This window comes from Littorina saxatilis, linkage group LG8 (assembly GCF_037325665.1).
Source record: "Littorina saxatilis isolate snail1 linkage group LG8, US_GU_Lsax_2.0, whole genome shotgun sequence".
Lineage (NCBI taxonomy): Eukaryota > Metazoa > Mollusca > Gastropoda > Littorinimorpha > Littorinidae > Littorina > Littorina saxatilis.
In genome coordinates this window covers 22,209,966-22,233,374 of record NC_090252.1, presented here as the reverse complement: position 1 = coordinate 22,233,374, position 23,409 = coordinate 22,209,966, and the positions used below count along the sequence as shown (strand labels likewise).

Genomic DNA, 23,409 nt, shown 5'->3' with positions numbered 1-23,409 from the left:
GGCTAATATTAAAAACAAATATGTTCATTTATGTATTTTTGTTTATTTGTGGTGGTTTGTATGTTAATAAAGAGATAGAAAACACAATATGAGTTAATTTAAATAAAAATTGACTTTACAAGAGCGTCCTAAAGTGTGCTATCGTTCAATTTGCGACAGACACGATTTCCAAAATTTGTACATGCTGCGAGAGGGTCGTGCAATAACACGACAAAACCATTTTTTTCAACCAGAAAACTATCTAATTCTTGTAAAAAGATATGCAAGTTAATCCACCAACAATTCGATGGGAAGACGAAAATTCTGACTTTGACAGACTGAAGAAAAAGTCAATTTTTTCAAGACCTGTCGGTCGCTGAAATTAAAGAGTTGTTTATGCTCTATCCAGTGATTAAAACCGTTTTTATAAAAGAGCGAAAACTTTTCGAGTTAAAAGCCTGTGACTAAGGTGACCCTCACACTGATACCTGACACCCCCTGGACGTATAATATTAGGCCTAGCGCAGAACCGCGCGAGGTGACATCTAACTCATTCCGTAGTGGAGGGTCATATAATGTGGTTTTATTTCTTTGTGTCTGCCTGTGTGCATGGACACACAAGATAAGATTTGTTTCTACTGAACTGTACTGCACTTTTGTAAATTTGGTTAGGCCTAAAAAAAAAATAGGTGTGGTTACGGTAACCCGACCTACCCTATTTTTAGGGGCCGATCCTATAACTTTTTATTACATTTGTCAAAAAAAAAAAAAAAAAAAAAAAAAAAAAAAAACCGAGTGCAAAAAACGCAATGAAAGCGAAAGCGCCCGTGTCGCACACTTATTTCCCTGTCAAGTAGGTTTAATTTGTACACATTAGAAAAAAAAGTTAAAAAAAAAAAAAGTGATTGCCTACCTACCTACCCTATTTTTTTTGGCTATGTTACCGTAACCACACCTATTTTTTTTTTAGGCCTTACAGAAATCGTTCAAAATGTTGTTTGGGCTAAACTTTCTCCAATTCACAGTGCAGGTAGTACAGATACAGCGAAACAACCAAACAAGACAAATACAGTGCTAGTGAGCATTTTCACTGATTTCTCAGATTTATCTCTTACTAACACTTGCTTGTACTTCGGTTGGGGCATAATTTCTCACTCATTCAAATTTTGATTTTAAAATTCTCAGTTTAACAATAAAAATGCCATCCACAAACTGTGAACTTATCCACAATCATTTACAAAATTCATTTTTAATTAAAAATGTGCTTTGTATGACAGTCTGCTCACCATAAAAGTTTTTTCAAGATGTTCACAGTAACAAGCAAGTGGACTTCAGTGTAAACAGGAAATTTACTTTCTTTTAGTTTTTAGTCTTCTCCAAGAATCTACTTTCTTTTAGTTTTTAGTCTTCTCCAAGAATCTACTTTCTTTTAGTTTTTAGTCTTCTCCAAGAATCTACTTTCTTTTAGTTTTTAGTCTTCTCCAAGAATCTACTTTCTTTTAGTTTTTAGTCTTCTCCAAGAATCTACTTTCTTTTAGTTTTTAGTTTTTAGTCTTCTGCAAGAATCTACTTTCTTTTAGTTTTTAGTTTTCTCCAAGAATCTTTGAACAGAAACGTCATTCTCTCTAGTTGCACACAAGAAAAGGTCAAGTCTTTGACTTGAATGACAGTTAAGAATGAACCACAGCCATAGAAGGAGAGCCAGGCAAAGACCCACACAAAATCGGATTGCCCACCCCAGAATCGACTGTCTCCCCCTCGTTCATCATCTCCAAGGTCAAGGCCGTTGGCATGGCGTCACTGTTGGTCATGGTCACCGTGGTTACGCAGGCCTCTGTGGCAGAATGGACGCGGGAGGCGAACGGAGAGGTGTCCATGTCGGTGCTGCTAAAGCAGCCAGACGACGACACCGTCACTATCATTCCATTTCCACTGCTGCTGTCCAAGGAATCCGACGTTTCCATGGCAACCGGAGAGGACTCTGACCTTGAACTAGGAAAAGAGTCGCCCAGAGAAACAAGGTTGTCTTCTTCTTTCAACAGTTCACCAAACTTAGGCGCTTCCAATACCGACTCGGGTTTGGTTTCCGAAGAAAACGCGAAACTCGGCTTTTCATCTAACTGTTCGATCAGAACATCCCCTTCTTCTTGTTGTTGCTTCAGGGTTGAGTCTGCTACTGGCAGCACATCGTCTTCATCTATGGCAGCACACAAGAGACCGGAAGTCTCGGACAGAAAGATTCCACCGTTGTCTGTACCCCCGGTGGAGCTCAGGTTTGAATCTCCATCCAACTCCTGCGGATACCTGGAACCAGAACGTTTCATGATAGAGTCTTCACCCACCCTCCCCTTCCCCTCTTCATCTGCAGTTCTCGATTCCTCTGAGTTGCATAGCTTTGGTTCTGAGTTGCCTCTGCTGTCACGATCACCAGGCTTGCTGGTGATTTCCGAAATGGAATCCGATTTTCCCTCTTGATGTAAAGGTCTACGGTTTGGGTCCGCAGAGAGAGTTTCTGCAGAATTAAAAACAACACCAGGGCACATCGTATCACCAGTAGTTGGCTTGCTGTCTTTCAAGCCAGACACAACTTTTGCTTGAATTTTTACAGCGTCAGCAGCGATATTTACATTCTTGCTGCTGACAGACTTGCTTTCCAAATCTACACAACTATTTCCCATGGGAAGTGAACAAGATGAAACACCTTCAATCGGTTCAGGCACGTTTTTCCGTTTCAAGCCTGTCAGTGCTACCGACGACGAAGAATCCGACTTGCCGCTCCTTCCTTCATGCATAGCACAAGAATCTCCAATCTTTGAATTATCGGCTTGACCGTTTTTATCAATGTCGCTCGTACTCTTCTCTTGCTCTGAAGTCCTTTTCGCATCATCAGTCACCTTTCTCTCGTGTTCCCCAGTAGTAGTCATTTCTTTAGCAAGCTTTTCTTCAACACTAGCTGCAATTTCTAATTTTCTATCACCGGTTTCTGTGCTTTGGCTGAGGTTACCGGAAGAAGAGGAGGTGAGACTAGCATCGGGCTGCATGGCTGGCGTTGTTGATGGGGGTACGGTTGTTGGTGTGGTTGGCGGTGGCCATTCTTTGGTGGGGTCTCTCACCATGGGGACTGATTCTGCGATTCCTGGGGCTGTGACGCTGGTGCTTCCACCCGATTCTGTCAAATATACAACAACATTATTGCTATTTGTTCCACCAGATTCTGTCAAATATACAAGTTCGCTATTTGTTCCACCAGATTCTGTCAAATATACAACATGATCGCTATTTGTTCCACCAGATTCTGTCAAATATACAACATGATCGCTATTTGTTCCACCAGATTCTGTCAAATATACAACATGATCGCTATTTGTTCCATCAGATTCTGTCAAATATACAACAACATGTTTGCAATTTGTTCAGAGCTCAAACTTTTGGGACTCATTACTCCTCTACAGACCTGGGAAACCCTGTTATGCACTCAGAGCATTCTCAAAGAAACTTGGCGTATTTTCAGAAAATAGAGTGTATTCCACACAGCATTCTAACATCCAAAATACCGGATAGGCTTTGGGATGCGCTTGCGAAGAAAAGTAGTCTGGGAATTTGTTTTTTCTCCAACCGACAGTACTGATCGTATTTAAGACGATCAAGCGTACAAAATACGGCAAAATTGTATGGGTTCCCAGGTCTGCCTCTACATCTCTGCTGAAATGTTCTTATTCTTTCTTGAGCTGATATTTTTTTCATACCGCGGAACCCCCTTTTTAAGACCACCCAATTTAAGACTCCCTCATTGTTAAGACCCTTTTATCAGACTTTCTGTACATTCCCTATATTTTGTACATGTACCCCCTTCTTCTTCTTCAGCGTTCGACGATGGCTGTGTCTAGATTCTTTGCCCCGTGATGTTGACGACGTGGGAACATGTACCCCCATTTTAAGACTCCCTCATTTTTAAGACCTGATTTTCTTACTTTTGGGGATCTTAAAAGGGGTTCCACTGTATTCCGCAATCTTCTCTCCATTGTAACTGGTTACTTGCAACAGCACGGGGCGGGGATGTAGCTCAGTCGGTAGCGCGCTGGATTTGTATCCAGTTGGCCGCTGTCAGCGTGAGTTCGTCCCCACGTTCGGCGAGAGATTTATTTCTCAGAGTCAACTTTGTGTGCAGACTCTCCTCGGTGTCCGAACACCCCCGTGTGTACACGCAAGCACAAGACCAAGTACGCACGAAAAAGATCCTGTAATCCATGTCAGAGTTCGGTGGGTTATAGAAACACGAAAATACCCAGCATGCTTCCTCCGAAAACGGCGTATGGCTGCCTAAATCTAGTAAATGGCAGGGTAAAAAACGGTCATACACGTAAAATTCCACTCGTGCAAAAAACACGAGTGTACGTGGGAGTTTCAGCCCACGAAGGCAAAAGACGAAAGACTTGCAACAGCACTGATTATAACTGTAATCTAAACATACTTTTGCTCTCTGTACACCTTTATCAACGTGTTCCAATTCCTTGTGAAAGTCTTCCACAATTTCAATGAATTTTTTCATCAAAATCTTCCTTTTCTGAACCTTTTTTCTCACGCTTTCAAAATGTGACTTACTTTCAATAATCCGTCTCCTTTGAATTCATGCAAGTTTTGCAGTGTTTTTTCTTTTCACAATGTAAAACTTTACATATATATACTAACTATATTTTTGAATCAAATTTCTTGACAGGAAAGTCTGTCAAAACTTTCCAGCAATTTCCCCTCCCCCCCCCCCCCCCCCCCATGAGAACAAACGAAACAAAACACAAAACAAAACAAGTCGTGTAAGGCGAAAATACAATATTTAGTCAAGTAGCTGTCGAACTCACAGAATGAAACTGAACGCAACGCAACGCAGCAAGACCGTATACTCGTAGCATCGTCACTCCACCGCCCGTGGCAAAGGCAGTGCACGTGGAATTGACAAGAAGAGCAGGGTATTCGTTGCGCTGAGAAGGATAGCACGCTTTTCTGTACCTCTCTTCGTTTTAACTTTCTGAGCGTGTTTTTAATCCAAACATATCATATCTATATATTTTTGGAATCAGGAACCGACAAGGAATAAGATGAAAGTGTTTTTAAATTGATTTCGAAAAAAATTTTTTTATAATAATTTTTATATATTTAATTTTCAGAGCTTGTTTTTAATCCGAATATAACATATTTATATGTTTTTGGAATCAGCAAATGATGGAGAATAAGATAAACGTAAATTTGGATCGTTTTATAAATTTTTATTTTTTTTTACAATTTTCAGATTTTTAATGACCAAAGTCATTAATTAATTTTTAAGCCACCAAGCTGAAATGCAATACCGAACCCCGGGCTTCGTCGAAGATTACTTGACCAAAATTTCAACCAATTTGGTTGAAAAATGAGGGCGTGACAGTGCCGCCTCAACTTTCACGAAAAGCCGGATATGACGTCATCAAAGACATTTATCAAAAAAATGAAAAAAAAACGTTCGGGGATTTCATACCCAGGAACTCTCATGTCAAATTTCATAAATATCGGTCCAGTAGTTTAGTCTGAATCGCTCTACACACACACACACACACGCACACACGCACGCACGCACATACACCACGACCCTCGTTTCGATTCCCCCTCGATGTTAAAATATTTAGTCAAAACTTGACTAAATATAACAAAAACCACAGAAACAGGCAGGCGACCATACAAACACATCAATGCAATCAATACGAACAAAGTGATGACTATTTGCCCCACCTGTTGAAGCCACCAGCCTGTTGATGGAGTGTTTCCTGGCTTTCCTTTTCTGACTGCCCGTCAGCGGGCCTTCGGGGATGCCACCCTCAGCTGCTGAAAAATCATTGTATATATGTTTTACGTTTCGCTGTTTGAATGACTAACAAAGCGATTCTAAGGGGCAAATTACACTTGCGCAGAGTCAGCAGGGCTGCATGCTGCGATAGGGATTATGTAGAGTATTTGGCCTGTTTTCCTTACACGCAGCGTGTAGTGAAAAAAAAATAATTACCTCAATTATCTGCAGTGCGTCATCTGACGCCTCAGGTGTAATTTGCCCCTAACAGTCTAAGCAATGCTGCGTCTCAAAAACCTGTCTCCAGCTTTTACAGTGTAACCCCCCCTATTAAGACTGGGTGGCCGAGTGGTAACGCACTTGCGCTCGGAAGTGAGAGGTTGCGAGTTCGACCCTGGGTCAGGGTGTTAGCAATTTTCTCCCCTCTTTCCTAACCTAGGTGGTGGGTTCAAGTGCAAGTCTTTCGGATGAGACGAAAAACCGAGGTCCCTTCATGTACACTACATTGGGGTGTGCACGTTAAAGATACCACAATTGACAAAAGGGTCTTTCCTGGCATAGGCATAGATGAAAACGTCCACCAAAATACCCGTGTGACTTGGAATAATAGGCCGTGAAAAGTAGGATATGCGCCAAAATGGCTGCGATCTGCTGGCCGATGTGAATGCGTGAGGCAAAAAAAAAAAAAAATAGGTGTGGTTACGGTAACATAGCCCAAAAAAGGTAGGTAGGCAATCACTTTTTTTTTTAAAACTTTTTTTTTCTAATGTGCACAAATTAAACCTACTTGACAGGGAAATAAGTGTGTGACTTGGGCGCTTTCGCTTTCATTGCGTTTTCTGCACTCGTTTTCTTGGGTTTTTGTTTTTGTTTTTGACAAATGTAATAAAAAGTTATAGGGTCGGCCCCTAAAAATAGGGTAGGTCGGGTTACCGTAACCACACCTATTTTTTTTTTAGGCCTGATGTATTGTGTAAAAAAAATTCCATCTCACACGGTATAAATAAATCCGTGCGCCTTGAATATGTGCGCAATATAAAATTGCATAAAAAAAAATAAAAAATAAAAAATAAAAAATCCCTGCACTTAGAACTGTACCCACGGAATACGCGCGATATAAGCCTCATATTTTTTATCAATGAAAGCGAAATTTGCCCTGGCGCACAGCAATACCAAAATGCTGTTATACTGTGGCAGTGAAGGGGTTAAGACCTAAAAAAATCTGAGAAAATCAGGCAAGGAGGAAGTCTTGAAATGGAGGTAAATTTACAGAGATATGAATAGAACATGTCAAAAAGTAAGGTCTTAAGTTAAAAAGGGGAGAGGTCTGAAATTGGGGGGTCTTAAAGGGAGGGTTCCACTGTATAACCCAAGATTGATAATGAAGATCATGCAGCCTCCGTCTTGTAAGAAAACAGGATCTCACAGTCTTTAATGAGGATCAACATGTAACACATCACTAAAATTCAATACAGTGTGGTTACTGTATTGTCGCCCCTCCCCTCCTGTGCCTTCTGGTTTTAATCAATCAATCAATCAATCAATATGAGGCTTATATCGCGCGTATTCCGTGGGTACAGTTCTAAGCGCAGGGATTTGTTTAAATTTTTTAATTTTTTTTAAAATGTTTTACCTGTGTTTGCTGTTTCTATCACCATCTGGCGGATCCGGTTTTCTCTTTCTCAGAGCAGCTGTGTATAGATTGACCTAATTCTTTTTGATACTTGTGTTTTGACACTACTCTCTCTCTCTTACTTTTTCTCTCACTTCTTTCTACATGTCCGTCTGTCTGTCTGTCTGTCTGTCTGTCTGTCATGTGATCTCTCTCTCTAGACTCTCTCCCCCTCTCTCTCCTGGTGTACCCTCTCGCAGTCCTGCGGTATTTTTCTCTCTCTCTCGCGTGCGCCGCTCTCTCTCTTTCTCGAGACAGACAGACATACAGAGAAAGAAAGAGAGAGCTAGAGAGAGCGAAAGAGAGACAGAGAGAGCGAGAGGAGTTTAAATTACTTTCAACAGAATAACCATGATAAATAACATACAGACCTGTTTACCCTAAACCTGAGGCAAGAGTACTTTCCCAAAATGTTGAGTGTATTTTTCATAAAGTTGGTGTACTTTGCAAGTAAAGCCATATGGGCTAGGGAAAATGTACGCGTGGGTGCAAACGTGTTTGTGTAAAAATAGCATGTCTTGTGAACACCTTCAGAATTTAACTCCTTCCAATACAACAGGGTTAAAACAATTTTATTTACCTGTCAGTTTATAGCATTATAACCAGTGTCTTCCAAACAGATTGATAATGAAAAGATGAAGTTCGTGAAATAACATCTGCGGTTGACAGTGGCAAGTTCATTTTTACAATCATCTCAGAAAACATTGCTTCAGCACGGACTACCTCCTTTTCTTCTGGCAGGATTTGCTTTGCGGGAATGAACTTCATAATTCCTTGGCAGCTTTCAGCGGATTTCTTTGCAGCAACCTTGTCCGGGTGAGTTTTGGAACTGCAGTGTCGTTCGATGTCATATTTCCCAGCATGGGCAACGGAGAAATCTGATTTACAATACTTGCAGTGTGCATGACTTTTTCCCATAGTAGCATCCACAATTCCTGGCTCTTTCTTATATTTCTCCAAGAAAATCTGCTGCTTCTGCTGTTTAGATTTGGAACAGTCATCCGAAACTGGCACATTTTTCCGCTTCATTTTGCCACCATTGTCCAGACGACCGCACGTGCCAACAACTGAACAAGGTTTCCACAGCTGAAGACTCGCTGTCATGGTTATCTCCCTTCGACCGAAACCGGTATCAGTTGTACCATCCCGTAATCAGCACACCAACACCGGAAAACGTATTCTAGACTTTTTCTTAGGCGTATTGTGTGCGTGTGTCGCGTATTTGCGTACCGATAATAATTTGGCGTACAAAATACGCCCAAATCGTACTGGTAAACAGGTCTGAACATACAAAGCCAATACATCTATCTTCTCAATAATGTAATACTAATGATAATGTATAATATTTTCAGAGTGCCTTTATATCCAGGGTTAACTTAAACCCTGCTCAGTGCACTTTACAATCATTGGGAAATATACACAAAAAAACCCCCATATCATTGTTTACATATATCGTTCCCACAATTACTAATTGTAACACATTCCACTATAATTAGGCATGGGAATTCCAAAATAGAAAAAACTCTGAAAATAGGCAGAGGTCCAGGGGCTGCCTAGGCCCCGGCGGGGTACAGGGGCAGAGCCCCGTTGGGGTGACCAGGGGGGGCCACAGAAGGAAAACGAATTTGAGCATTTTAGACCAATATTTTGATAGTTCTCGTGTAAGCAAATAATGGATAAAGAGACAATAGTATACATATAATTTAATTGACCTTTTTTATGCCGCGGACAATATCGCTCGCCCCCCCCCCCCCCCCCCCCCCCCCCCCCCCGCTGAAACGTAATTTCCTTTTCGCGGAAATACGCGATTTCGCTGACAATTCCCAAGCCTGTATAATACTTTATAAAACACACACATATAAAATAAATGTATAGGTAAAATGATGCCTGTATAAACCCTAGCAAAAAAAGACAGACAAACAGATATTCTACTCCCACTCAAAAGTGATCTCTTTTTCTTGCTTTTTGAAACAAGATTTCAAGTGCAAAAAGGCTATTTGTACTTACTGTGAGTAGGAGAGGATGGTGGTCCAGTCTTACGGCTACTTTCACTGTCACTTCTCTTTCTTTGGATTCGGCGTCGTGATACCTGGTCCAGGGAGCAGGGGGGCAAGGTCGCAATCTCGGCCTCAAGGTCAAAGTCACTGTTGAGAAGATGAAAGCAGATTGTCATCAAGTATACCTGCCCTCTTACCCTCCTATTTTGCTACAGTGACGTCAAGTAGAGTCACGAACAAACGCACACTCAAAAACCAACCAACCAAACAATCAACGTAATCTTGCGTGGAAGAAAACGTCTGTCACACGACCAAGTCTGAATAGCAGGTACTATCGCTCAAAGCAGCCAGAGAATCGCTTGCGATCGACTCGTAGCTCCAATTGCAGCTCGATCTTACGCGAAAATTGTCCCGTGTGTGACGGGGCAAATGGTTGTATTTGACGGGGCTGTTACTCACCCTGTGCAGTAGCGTTTCTCATCGCCCGGGTTGGAGTCAGACTCAGAAACGGAGCGTTTGAGGTGGAAGTGAGGCCTGCCTTCCATAGACCCATCATCGTCTCTTCCATCCTCCACATAACACATGCTACACAGAGAAAGCAAACAGTAAATTTTGTTCAATTTTTTTTCAATTTCATTTACTTTATTTAATGATGATCCAAATGCTAGGAAAATCGGGTAGCTGCCTCCCACTCCCAGTGGAAAGCTAGCAGCAACAGGGGCTCACATCCACGTCGGACATACACGGATATTTTTTCCAAATGTCCTATACATTTTTCATGCAAGAGGACATATGTCCTAATGTTTTTGTCACAAAGTGGTCATTGTCCGATTATGCTTTCATTTGATCTGGAAATTGTCAGTACTTTCCAATTTACAGTAGTTTGATTTGCTACAATGTGTCTCTCCAAGCAGACAAAACCAGGCTGTTAGTGTACGTTTTGTTGCGAGAAAAAAAAGGTCCTATTCATTTTTTTTTGTTCGGGACAAATGTCCTATCGCTTTTGCATTGTCCAGGACATTTGTCCTATGCCATCTCTCATGGATGTGAGCCCCTGCAGCAACAACAGTAGCTGTACCCAGGTGTGTGCGTCTTCAGGTATCGTGTAAATGTCATCAGCCACCTGCACTTATGGCAGAAGAATCCTGTGCCACTGTGGTGACACGGGGGTGGGACGTGGATACCATCTATGAGTCTGCACATAAAGCTGACCCGTGTCCGTTCCGGCCTGGATCCGAACCCGTGACCTTGGGTGCTCTACTAACTGAGCTACCCGGCCCCTATTCTGAACATGAAGCTAATTTTGAGCGTGATCATACAAGACTATTAACATTTGAGCAAACTGGAAATATACATGTATACAGTAGTACCTGCCATATCCGGTCACCCATTAGTCATTGCAAAGGTGACCGCAAATATCAGGTGGCCGTTCATTACAGGCCCCCTCCTCCTCCAAAAAACCCCAAAAAACACGATCAAGTTTTCATGAAGAAAAGAAAGCGATCATCCACGAGCCGCCGATTTATTGTCTCTGTTAGTTTTGCTTTCGTTTATACATCTTAATTATTTGCGTGTTTAACTCGATCGTCCTGGCTAAGCTATTGTTTCGTATGTTTCTATGTGTGTTGTTTGGATTATTATATATGTATTTGAGTGTCAGATAAACAAGTGTTTCAAACTCACATCAGCTGTGATCGATCCGGAAGTGACTGCCGTAAATGTACATGTATGCGCATGTCTGTATTTACAGTTTGCGCATGCGTAAGTATTCATGTCGTCTGCTCGTGCTGTGCCGTCTGTGCACACAACACACACACACACACACACCACAGGCGCTCGCCCGCGAAAGTGACAAGTGGCCGTTAAGTGGCCGCTCCTGTCGAGTAAGAGGGGCACCTTAGGGCAAAAATCAGTGACCGTTGACCGCGTCAGACAGGTTAACGGCCATTAAGAGTCAATTATAGAAGGAAAACTCATTAGTCATGGGAAAGCTGGCCGCTCCGGGTAGGTTCACGCCCACGAAAGGGCCGGAAATGGAAGGGACTACTGTACATGTCTGTTGGTATGTTTGAATGATGCTTCCTCATCCTTGATAACATCAAATACACATAAGATTGCCTCAGTTTGTGGCTCTACATGAATTAAGACAAAATCTCCCCCAAAGCCTGTTTGTTTATCAACATCAGGGAAACTTAAAGACAATTCCAAAGACACGCACGCACAAATTCATGCATGCACCTTAACAGACTGATATGCAGAAACAGACAAAAAATATAAAAACCCACACACATACACAAATTCATGCATGCACCTTCAGACTAATATACAGACACAAACACAACAGAAACAAGATAGAAAGCCACACACACCAGGGATCGCGTCAACGCATGTTTTTTTTGCGTATTTGACGCGTTTTAAAATCCGCCCACGCATTTTCCTGGCGCTTATGCGTAATACGTACTTTCTTTCTTTATTTGGTGTTTAACGTTGTTTTCAACCATTCAAGGTTATATCGCGACGGGGAAAGGGGGGGATGGGATAGAGCCACTTGTTAATTGTTTCTTGTTCACAAAAGCACTAATCAAAAAATTGCTCCAGGGGCTTGCAACGTAGTACAATATATGACCTTACTGGGAGAATGCAAGTTTCCAGTACAAAGGACTTAACATTTCTTACATGTACTGCTTGACTAAAATCTTTACAAACATTGACTATATTCTATACAAGAAACACTTAACAAGGGTAAAAGGAGAAACAGAATCCGTTAGTCGCCTCTTACGACATGCTGGGGAGCATCGGGTAAATTCTTCCCCCTAACCCGCGGGGGGTCGTAACGCGTACGCAAAACAACTTCTATTCAAAACGTCATGCTCAGCAGCACATCCCAATACTGAATCAGACTATAGCACACGCGCGCGAGTTTAGTCTGTTCTGGATCAAACATGGCACAAGCATGTGAGTTAAAATCTAAAGTCTGTTTTGGATAAAACAAAATGAGGTGACGTGCTCTCGGAATAAGTGTGTCGCAAGCGACGCAATGCAATGCCGGTCGGTTTTTCTGAAACAGAACATATGTTCTGCGCGAACTTAGAATCCGGTTTCATTCTAGAATGGACCGGGTCCAGGTTGGAATTCTAACCCTGCGCAAGTAAGGGGTGCCATTCTAGAATGAAACCCTTTTTGCTGGTCCATTCTAGAATCGGCCGTGCGCAAGGTTGGAATTTGGGTCCAAGTTGGAATAGTCATTTGAGTTAGACTATCACACAGCCAAAGCCGCAAATGTGGATTTTCTGTTTGTTTTGTTTTTTGTGTGTTTGGTTGGGTTTTTTTTCGGGTTTTTTACACTTTACTCAAAGACATCGTGAATTGGGATTGTGATGTTCTGAAAGTGATTACGATTTTGAGAGACACTCAGCACTGATCGCTACGAACGGAAATTTCCGGACTGACAGTGTTTTGCCGATCTCGCTTGTAACTTTTAATCTTATTCATATACATGAAGTTGGTCTTCTGAATTGTGAAGATATAATGTCAACTTTTTTTTAAACCTGTGACAACAGCTCTATAACTCACTCTGTCCTTCTGTTGGTCTGTCTGTCGGTTAGTCGGTCTGACCGTCTGTCTGTCTGTCTGTCAAAAAAATTGTCAAAAAACCGGACATTTCCGAGAGGGAGACAGCGCTGACATTGCAAGCGGCCGCAACCGGCTCTCATCACAAAAACAACTGCCCTGCAAACAATACCGCCCTGGTAGTCCCCCTTGCTATGGTCTGCCTTTGTTTATTGCGTACTCAGGAGTGTCAACTTTCTTGACATGACATGACATCGCAAGATCGCCAAAGGATTTTTTTCAGGGGTAGACAAATCAGCCCCATTTTATCAAAGGGAAGGTGCAGGTGGAGATAATTCAAGGGAAGACAACTCTGTCTTACCTACAAACATTACGGCCCCCTTTATTCAAGAGTTTCATTCTAGAATGGCACCCCTGTACTTGCGCAGGGTTAGAATTCCAACCTGGACCCGGTCCATTCTAGAATAAAACCGGATTCTAAGTTCGCGCAGAACACATACACCCAAATGCACTGGGCATGTGGCGCCAAATCTAGGCCGCGAGACGCTTTCAGTTCAAGCCTGTCTTTGATTCATTCAAAACGGCATGCAGCAAAAGTTGTCCTCGTTTTTTCCCCACATCGTCATGATTTAACTGTGTTATAGTTTGACGCAAAATCGGTTCTGCTTTACGCGTTTTTTGGCCGACATTGCGTAAGCTGTACGCAATTTGAAAAATCCTAGCGCGATCCCTGACACACACATCACACACAAAGAAAAGAAAAGAAAAGAGAGAGAGAAAAAAAGAAAGAAAAAAGCAAAGAAAAAGAACATACTTCATCGACATAGATGTTGGGTGCGCCCCCTGCTCATATCGGCGGGCAGCCAGCCTCTCTTTGGACGGCTGAATGATGCCTTCGTTGATCAGCTCCTGGTAGCGTTGCCCGCGGTTACGCCGACGAGACTTGCGCACAGGCTGCGAATAACCGTCATCATCGTCCTGCATGTCCCCGCTGTCATCCTTGGAGTGGTCAGCGGTCAGATCTTCAGGGTAACGATCTTCTCCACTGTCCTTGGAATCTACCTGACCTGCTGCAGCTGCCACCCCCACCTTTGGTTGCGGGCTGATTTGGGAATGGGAGCTGTCCTTCACTTCTCCATGAATTGGGGGTAAGACTATGACTGCCGGTCTTGGTTGGGGACTAACTTGGGAGCTGTCCTTCGCTTCTCCGTGGAATGGGGGTATGACTGCCGGTCTCGGTGGGGGACTGACTTGAGAGCTGTTGAGACTAGCACCATGAGGAAGATCAGAAGAAGCGGAACTAGGAATCACCTTCAACATCACTGCCGTCTGTTCCTGGAAGCTGGGCTGGTGAACGGAAGTCTCTGACCCTTGCTGTTCTGAGATGGGTTCCAGCCTGGTGGTGATGACCGACTCCTGCTTAGCGACAGTCGCCACAGGTTTTGGAGTTTGACTCTCCCGGTTCAGCAACAGTTCTGGCTTCTCCTGTTTCAGCCACAGTTCTGGCTTCTCCTGTTTCAGCCACAGTTCCGGCTTCTCCTGTTTGGGCCAAAGGTCCAGCTTGTGAAGGCTCGGCTGAGCTGGGGGCTTTCGCCTAGAGTTCAGCTTCGTAACGCCCATGTTGTAGGCCTCTTCGATGACCTTCTCCACGAGGTTCTGCGGCTGTTGGACCACCTCGCTGAGCAACTTTCCAACCTGCTTGTTGGCTGGGCGCTTAGATCCCTCCCTCTCAGTCATGTCTGCCGTGATGATCTTGCGCACCTTCTCAATGTCCGTAAAAGAGGGGTTGGCGGTGGCGTGGTTTTTCTCGCTCGTGGCCAGGTTGGCCGTGAAGAGGCGGTCGATGATGTGGTCGACCACAAGTTTTCCGCAGGTGAAAATGGCGTTGTCGTTCTGATCCGACAGGCTGCCAGCCTCTGGGGTGACTGTCGGCGGCGGCTGGCGTTCGTTCTTAAAAGAGTCATGTAGCTTGGTGAATTTCCTCTTGGGTGGTACAGCTGAGTCGATGGTGACTGGTTTTGCCTCGTGGTCAAACACAAAGCTGTCCAGAGTGTGCTTTGGTGTAAGTTGTGTTTTGACCCCGACATCATCCTTTCTCGCTTCAGCCCACAGAGTGTTAAAGTCCTTCACACTTTTCGCAGCCGTATGATTCGGAAACTCTGCTGGTCGCCTCACTTGCTGAGTGACTTTCTCTAGTTTTTGAAACATGGAGCCTGGTTGGTTGTCTGGAAGATTTTGCTTCTGAAAGGAGCCCTCCGATTGGCTTGTTTTGGTGGCAGCGGGCTGGTTAGCCTTCAAGGCGGGGTTGGGTATGGGAGGGAAGAGGAGGGAGGCGGGGGGTATTTTTGACCTGCAAGCCAGGTCACCGTGGCCGACGTCGCTGTAGCTCCAGTGCCGAGCGCGCTTCTTGGGCGGTGCTTTGCGGATGGCTGCCGGTTCTGTTGGCTGTCCATGTAGCTCCGTTGAACACATCTGAAACAAACCACAGACAAGAATGTTAAAGTATTGGAATGTTTTTTTGTTTTTTTAAATTTTTAGTTTTAATTTGAACAAAACAAGACGTCGAATAAGTTATATATACCTACCTTACCATTCTTGTTTTCTGGTTATTGCTTTTGAAACTTTAGCAGTCGATCTGTTTTTGGATCTTGGGCACACACAAAAAAAGTCTGTTTACGGTAACATAGGCAAACAAAAAATAGGGTCGGTAGGTCGGGATTTAAAAAAAATAAAGAAGAAGAAATGATTGCTGGTTTACTTGTCTTTAAGATTCCTTTCTTGTGTTAGTTAAGTACAAAAAAAACCAAGCAAACAATAAAAACATAGCTAGCCAAATCGTGTTTGATATAGCCAGTCTCACCATTTCTCTTTTCATCCATAAGCGGCCATCCAAACGCCCGTACAGTGCTCAAACCCCAAGTCAAAATAGAAAATAAAAAGGTCATGAAGAAATCATTCTTTACTGTTGTGGATAGTTAAACAAAGGATTACTGTATTCACCGATACAAGAACGACACAAGTCGATACGAAATTTCGCTTATGAAAGCTTCATCAGGACTATATCGCATACAAAGAGAGAAGCAGGACACACAGACAGACAGACACAGACAAAGGAGAGGCGGGGATGTAGCTCAGTTGGTAGCGCGCTGGATTTGTATTCAGTTGGCCGCTGTCAGCGTGAGTTCGATCCCAGGTTCGGCGGAAATTTATTTCAGAGTCAACTTTGTGTGCAGACTCTCTTCGGTGTCCGAACTCCCCCCCGTGTACACTACATTGGGTGTGCACGTTAAAGATCCCACGATTGACAAAAGGGTCTTTCCTGGCAAAATTGCTTAGGCACAGTTAATAATTGTCTACCTATATCCGTGTGACTTGGAATAATAGGCCGTGAAAGGTAAATATGCGCCGAAATGGCTGCAATCTACTGGCCGTATAAAATTTCATCTCACACGGCATCACTGCAGAGCGCCTAGAACTGTACCCACGGAATATGCGCGATATAAGACTCATTGATTGGTTGGTATTACCTCCGCCAACTGCAGGAGCGCAGAGTTAGCTCCCATCAGTTCCGGTGACGTCATCCTCCTCTCCAAGACGTGCGACATGACGGCGTGGCGGTCGTGAGCAGGCATGGACTGCTGCCCAGCCATCAGCAACAGGTTCAAACCTCCAAGCTTGTCTCCCTCTGCAATGCAAACATAAAGATGATGCATTATACGTTATTTGCGTGTTTGACCAAAATATCTTTGTTTGTTTGTTTGTTTATTTGTTGCTTAACGTCCAGCCGACTACGCAGAGCCATATCAGGACGAGACCAATATATGACATTTAACACAGATCGAGACAGTCATTGTTCTCCGAGACCGCGCTAGCGGTCGAGGTGAACAATGACTGTCGAGATCTGTGTAAAATGTCATATTTTGGTCAAAAGCGCAAATAACATTTATGTATCGATCGAATTCCTTTCAGGTACTATGACTTTGTTGTTGTTTTGACATTGAACAGCACACACACATGCAATCAAACACATGACGTGTGTTTTGTAGTTCCTTTAAAGTTTCGGTCAACCTGAAACGCCAAAATATGAAATTTTGTAGGCCTCTGACGTCACATGGCTCAAAGAAGGGAAATCCAATGTCCAATCAGTCCAATCGATGCATAATGATATTACATTACTCAGTTTCATACCGAACATTACATCCTAATTTTTTAATTTTATTTTGTGTTATTGTAAAATGCACCACTATTTTGTCATCTAATTTGTTTTTACTATTGGAGTGCTACGAAGGGGACAGCAAAAATAGTTAACAAAATATTTCTGTTTTTTTTTTTTAAAGTTCTCAAAATACCAGCAATAACACCAGCAACCAGTCATTCATTGCATACTGACTGATATTTTCTTTGGCTAATTTTTCCTAAATAAAAATGTTATCACTGCACTGTGGTGTAGATCTAGTATGAAGGTAAGTGACAGAGTGGCAGTCTTTGTGTGCGACAGATTCATTGGAACTTTTTCTTTTGAAAAATACCGGTTTTGATAAAGGTTCACATGCTTAAAATGCATCCCTCACATCTTTGACATAGAAGCTGAATCTTTTTCTTTTCACCCTCCTCAAACCACAACCAAACCCTTACACTACCTATCCTGATACTCAAACTCACCAGAAGACAGCAGACCCGAGGGACAGTCAGAAGTGGAGAGACTGCGCGGAGGGCGATTGTTGGTGGGTCTGGTGGCCATCTTGGCGGGCTGTGGTAGTCGATCTGTGCTGTGCCACTTGTAGTCTGGGTTAGCTTTCATGAAGGCATCCTTGTACTGCAAAAATGAAACACATGTAATTCTTTTAATGTGTATTGGGCAAGGCATCCTTGTAATTCAAAAATAAGATAGATGAAATTCTTTGAATTTATATTAAGCAAGGCATCCTTGTACCGCAAAAATGAAACAGATGTAATCCGAGCAAGGCATTCTTGCACTGCAAAAATGAAACAGATGAAATTCTTTGAAGGTATATTGAGCAAGGCATCCCCATACTGCAAAAATAAGATAGATGAAATTCTTTGAATGTATACTGAGCAAGGCATCCCCATACTGCAAAAATAAGATGGATGAAATTCTTTGAAGGTATATTGAGCAAGGCATCCCCATACTGCAAAAATAAGATAGATGAAATTCTTTGAATGTATACTGAGCAGTGGCGGCAAATCTTCTTCTTCTTGTCGATCACAGTGGCGGCAAAAAAAGCACATGGGATCTTACAGTCTCCTCTTTTACTGAAATCAGATTATGTTTAAAAATAAATCTGTCATTTCTTTTAATGTAAACTACATGAGCAGCGACGGCAAATAAAGCAGTTTCAGATGTGGGATCTTACACTTACAGTTTCCCCTTTAACTAAAATAGACGATGGTCAGGAATAACTCTGTCGGGTTTGTATGGGTTGTGAAAGAGTTGTTTCTCTTCAAAACAGCGAGACACACTTTTCCACATGACATTATACTTAGGCCTAAAAAAAAAAAAGGTGTGGTTACGGTAACCCGACCTACCCTATTTTTTGGGGCCGACCCTATAACTTTTTATTACATTTGTCAGAAAAACACACAAAAAACCCCAAGTAAACGAGTGCAGAAAACGCAATGAAAGCGAAAGCGCCCGAGTCGCACACTTATTTCCCTGTCAAATAGGTTTAATTTGTACACATTAGAAAAAAAAGTAAAAAAAACCAAAAAGTGATTGCCTACCTTCCTACCCTATTTTTTGTTTGCTATGTTACCGTAACCACACCTATTATTTTTTTTGGCCTTATAGGCTACTCACTACAGAACATGTCGCCAGTGGCCTGATTGTCACGTGGGAAAGGGTGCCTCACTGTTTTGAACAGAAACAGCTCTTTCACGAATCACAACCTATACAAAACCGACAAGAGCTTTTTACCCCGAATTTGTCTATTATTCCAAGAGGGCAAGGCTGTGGTTAACATCTACTTTTTGTGGTGGTAATTTTAACGAATAAATACACCCCAACCCTTCAGTTAGGGCTGTGAAATTGACATTAAAGATCTCAAGGCCTGAAAGTGGCGAGTATTTTACTTGCCATGGCGAGTAGAAATGTTCATCTACTTGCCAAATGCGAGTAAAGTTGCTGAAACAAATTGTTGGTTTGACTTGTAAAGTTTGCTCTCTGGCTAGTTAATGTTCAGAATCACTATCCAAAGGCGAGTACAGCATTTGCTGGACTTTCAGGGCTGATCTCATATCTACAACTTCCTCTTTAGCCCAGAAACTAATGGTCATACAGGTATAATTTTCTTTACACCTCTTCAAAGCTGAAAATTCACTTCCCAACTTGATTTAATTTGCTCTCAAAGCAGCAAAAACACACACAAAACAACAAGGGAGATATAAAAGCTATGCTTGTCTTCCTTTAAAGAGATCTAAAGAGGAAATTAATTCTTGTTTTAATGAAACACTTAATTTTTTGCACACAAACCCTCAAGACAATCAAGTGGTACAACTGATTCCACCAACAACACTTATTCAGTCGTCAACTTGTTAGCGATTCTTCACATTTTCAATGTTCTTCAGGCTTCCGTGAGCAACAAACACAAGTTCTTATATCATAGATTTTGTTGTGTACATTACACAAAGGAAGTACTTCCTCACCTGTTTAGCTAAATTGGTGTAAACAGATTTTTCGTCTTCTGGAAGGTTAGCCCAGAGGTCGCCCAGAATTCGAGTGACGCTGCGATTGTCGCGGTCCGGGTGTTTCTCGCGGACCATGCTCCGATGGCGCTTGCAGAAGATGAGAAAAGCGTTCATTGGTCGTCGAATGTCGCGCTTCTCTCCCGCTGCGTCTGCGGGCTTGTCTCCCCCTGGGTCTCCCCCAGCTTCTCCTGCCACGTCCATGACTGCTGTAGCCTGAAAAATACATGTCAAATCCTATTTCAACACAGTGGACTTCCGTGCTTTTGAAACCATTTTTTCCCCGAAATCGGCGTATGCTGCTTGAATGGCGGGGTAAAAACGGTCATACACGTAAAAATTCACTCGTGCAAAAACATGAGTGAACGTGGGAGTCTAACGACTCTAAGCCCATGAACAAAGAAGAAGAAGAGAAAACCATTTTTAATTCCCAGTTTATCTGTTCATAATCTCTTTAAATTTATCTGCATTTTAAGATTTCCTTCCACTTAAGACCTAATTCAGTAACTGTGTCCAATTTTGGAGCTGTTTCAGGCATGGGAATGACCGACATGAAAAACCTCCGATATCTAGGGGGGTCCGAAAACATTTTTTGAAGGCACGATCAAAATCTACGCATTCTAGACCAAATCCAGTGGAAGTGGGACGAAAGTCAGTATCAAAATCCATTACTTGGTTGAACCAGACGAGCTGGAGTTGAGAATATAAAATGCTCTTGCGAAGTTTTGAATTTTTACGTTTGGACTTTTTTCCTCTGAAAAAAACAAAACAAATTTTAGTCTGACATTTTATTTCTAAACCTCTGAAATTAGCGGATCCGAGGACCATTCCCATGCCTGGTGTTTAAAATAGAATATTTTCTGCATTGTATGAAATTGGTTCATAACCATCAAAGGTATTCAACAGAGAGGATGGGGGGTAGGGTGGGGGGTAGGGTGGGGGGTAGAGTGGGGGTAGGGTGGGGGGTAGGGTGGTGGGTAGGGTGGGGGTAAAACAACTTGTGATAATGCATGTTTCAGCTACTATAGGTACTACCCTGGCCAAGTTTCCTCTCAAGACATCTAAGAGACCCCCCCATAGGTTAAACTGGGTCACTGACCCCGTGCAGGGAGGGTTTCCTCTCAGATATGAAAGGGGAACCACCTCTCATAGATAAAACTTGACCCCGGGGAAGAAGGTCAGTGTCTGTAAACAAGAAGTTATAATATTCAGGTTTTTAAGTTAGCGGCAGTTAAGCCTCGGTCATACAGGCGACTCAGTCTTGCGATTCAGTCTTTGGCCGATCGCACATCACATCGTCGGCCATTGACCCGTCACACAATGAACGATAGACGAACGATAACTCCACGCGAGCGGGGCGGAAGTGACGTGTCATAGTGAACACGGCAAACTCGCTTTGCGAGAGCAGACGCTAAATGTTCGAACATCGCTCTACCTTTCTGAAAAATTCCTTTCAGCATTAGCCTTTGCAAGAAATAAAGTTCCCAGACAGCTGCAATTAATGTTTACCGACCGCTGTACACGCCTAAAACGTCTCCTTTATATCCGAGTAAAAAACTGTTCTTCCAAAAAGTTTTGAATCGACGAAGAGACGCTGTACGCCACTGTCCGCCATTATTTTACGTCACGGCGTCAAGGCCGCAGCAACGCGTTCTGATTGGCTCTGTTGGCTCTGCCCCTGTGATTGACCAACGACTGGATCGCAGGAATAGAACATGTTCTAAACCTCAAAGCTACGAGGGAATCGCATGAGACTGAGTCGCAGACTTGTCGTAGCTGTTTTCTACGACTGAGCCGGCTGTGTGACAGGGTAAATCGCGCGACTCAGTCGCATGTGTGACAGCCCTCTTAGTTCACTGGAAAAGATTGACGACAGAATAATGCAGATGAGACAGGTCCTTCTTTGCGCTTGCAGTCGCCATTGACCAAGTTGCTGCAGGCACTAGGTTGGGAATGACAGTATTTTGATAAATTGATGCATTCTTGCAACTTTTCTTTGAGCCCAAACTGTCTCTCATTGTCTATTTTGAAGCTGAGGCACATACCTCTGTTACACCTGTGATTTTTTATTTCCTGTATGTCTTGGTTTTTATTTTTTGTTTTTCTCTAAGTCACATGCAGAGCAGTCACAAGTGAAGATGGGTTTTAATTTGTACAACACTGTGACATCAACACTGTATTTTAATCAAAACAGTCATCACAAGACAGGAAATGTTCGCGGCAAAAATGCAAGCCCCAACACAAAAGACCCAACATTAGATACATCATTCATTCTAGTGCTAACTCACCGACTTGCAGCCGAGGATTGGTTCACTGCAGCAAGCCCCATTGCGTGATACCGATAACAACACAACAAGACTGGCTCAAGTTGCAATTGACCTTGAAGTGCACTATTTTTAAATCCTGCCCTCCTTCGGCCAAGGTAAACCGATCAAGGATTTCTCACTCATAGTCATAATCACATGCAGTTTCCGTACAGTCACACTCTCACACAACATCTGCACCCTTTGTTGCAAAAAGCCGCTACACCATAACCGTCCGACATTTGCTCTTTGTGTGTTTTTGAGAGGTGTAAACAATCACGTCCATACCAATCGGCCACCACCGCGTCAGTCTGTCAGAACGAAACACACACAGACACACGCACACAAGTTAAAAAGCACGTCCAAAATCTGGGTTAGGACCGAAAACTAGGCTAAAGTTTGAAAACAGAGTGAAAGATAAGTGTAAGATCTTGCCGGAATGGCTTGATTCATGTCTAATATGGACGCAAATGCAGCATAATCCGGAAAACAAGAGGGCGTCAAGCGAATCTCCACGCGCGGTTACGTCGATCGTGACCTCGTGAAGTGAGGGGGACCGGGCCAACAGTGCGCGCTTGGCGGCACGCGGCGCGATGGGGTACCTCCGTCGGCGAAAGAAACCTGTCCTTCTACGTGATCGATAACCTAAACCAACGTTTCCAAACAAAAACAGATAGATCTTCCCATCATTTTACATTGATAACAACAGGTGTGTCGCGAAATTAAATGAGAAAATCGACGAAACACACATCTCATTACATATGCTAATAGCTCTCTCCCTATCTCGCTTTGCCGGTGGTAGAACAACACAACCACGCACGCGCCAACAGTGCTTGAACATTTCATACACACATATGCGGAACCAAATCGTCAATGAAAAAAGCCACCAGAATTAAAATCATCACTGGCATAACCGTTAATACGTTACCTTGTTGCAGTTCCAACTCCTACTGGGGTCCGAATGTCTAGGAGTTTAGGGAATCTGCAGTTTCGTCTGGGACAAGCCGTCACCGTGCAAGGTCTTTCTGCCATCAACCTCTCGCTCCTGAACTTGAGGTAACTAGGTCAAGGCTGCGAGCTGATGTGGTTTTGACGCTGGTGCGTCAGTTTGCAAGCATTTCCCGCATGTCTGTGTGTGCAACATTGTGTGCATGTAGCGAAAATAAGTATTCTGATTCATTTTAATGTCTTAGCTTAGTCCGATCGCGTGCTTTTGTTTTGTTTTTTGTGTAGCTGGCCGTCCCCTCCAAACTGGCCAATCAGAAGCGGTATTGGAACACGTGTAAACAAATATGGCGGCCGGTCGAGCACGTGGAAGAAAACTCTGAAGCCGAATGAATCTTTAATTTTGATGAAATAAAATTAAGATATTCG

General features: G+C 43.0%; 1 protein-coding gene across 2 annotated transcripts; it reads right to left on the bottom strand.

The window, feature by feature from the left end:
- Positions 1 to 651: 651 nt before the first annotated feature.
- Positions 652 to 23,075, bottom strand: LOC138973043 (serine-rich adhesin for platelets-like). Of its 2 annotated transcripts, none has more exons than XM_070345699.1 (9): positions 22,964 to 23,075; positions 19,694 to 19,948; positions 17,693 to 17,846; positions 16,558 to 16,715; positions 13,845 to 15,502; positions 9,920 to 10,045; positions 9,471 to 9,607; positions 5,737 to 5,829; positions 652 to 3,148 (listed from the first exon to the last, which is right to left on the bottom strand). In XM_070345699.1, the coding sequence occupies exons 2-9, from the start codon at positions 19,934 to 19,936 to the stop codon at positions 1,650 to 1,652; spliced, it is 4,068 nt and encodes a 1,355-aa protein (XP_070201800.1). In that variant the 5' UTR covers positions 19,937 to 19,948; positions 22,964 to 23,075; the 3' UTR covers positions 652 to 1,649. The 2 variants fall into 2 exon arrangements, with proteins under 2 accessions (XP_070201800.1, XP_070201801.1); XM_070345700.1 differs by having other exon boundaries at positions 5,737 to 5,826.
- Positions 23,076 to 23,409: the final 334 nt, after the last annotated feature.

Coding starts and splice junctions, on each gene's coding strand:
- LOC138973043 (XM_070345699.1), bottom strand. CDS start 19,936: ATGGACGTGGCAGGAGAAGCTGGGGGAGACCCAGGGGGAGACAAGCCC. Junction 15,503..16,557: donor CGCTCCTGCAGTTGGCGGAG/GTAATACCAACC, acceptor GGTTTGTTTCAG/ATGTGTTCAACGGAGCTACA. Junction 5,830..9,470: donor ACCATCCTCTCCTACTCACA/GTAAGTACAAAT, acceptor ATGATTTTTCAG/CAGCTGAGGGTGGCATCCCC.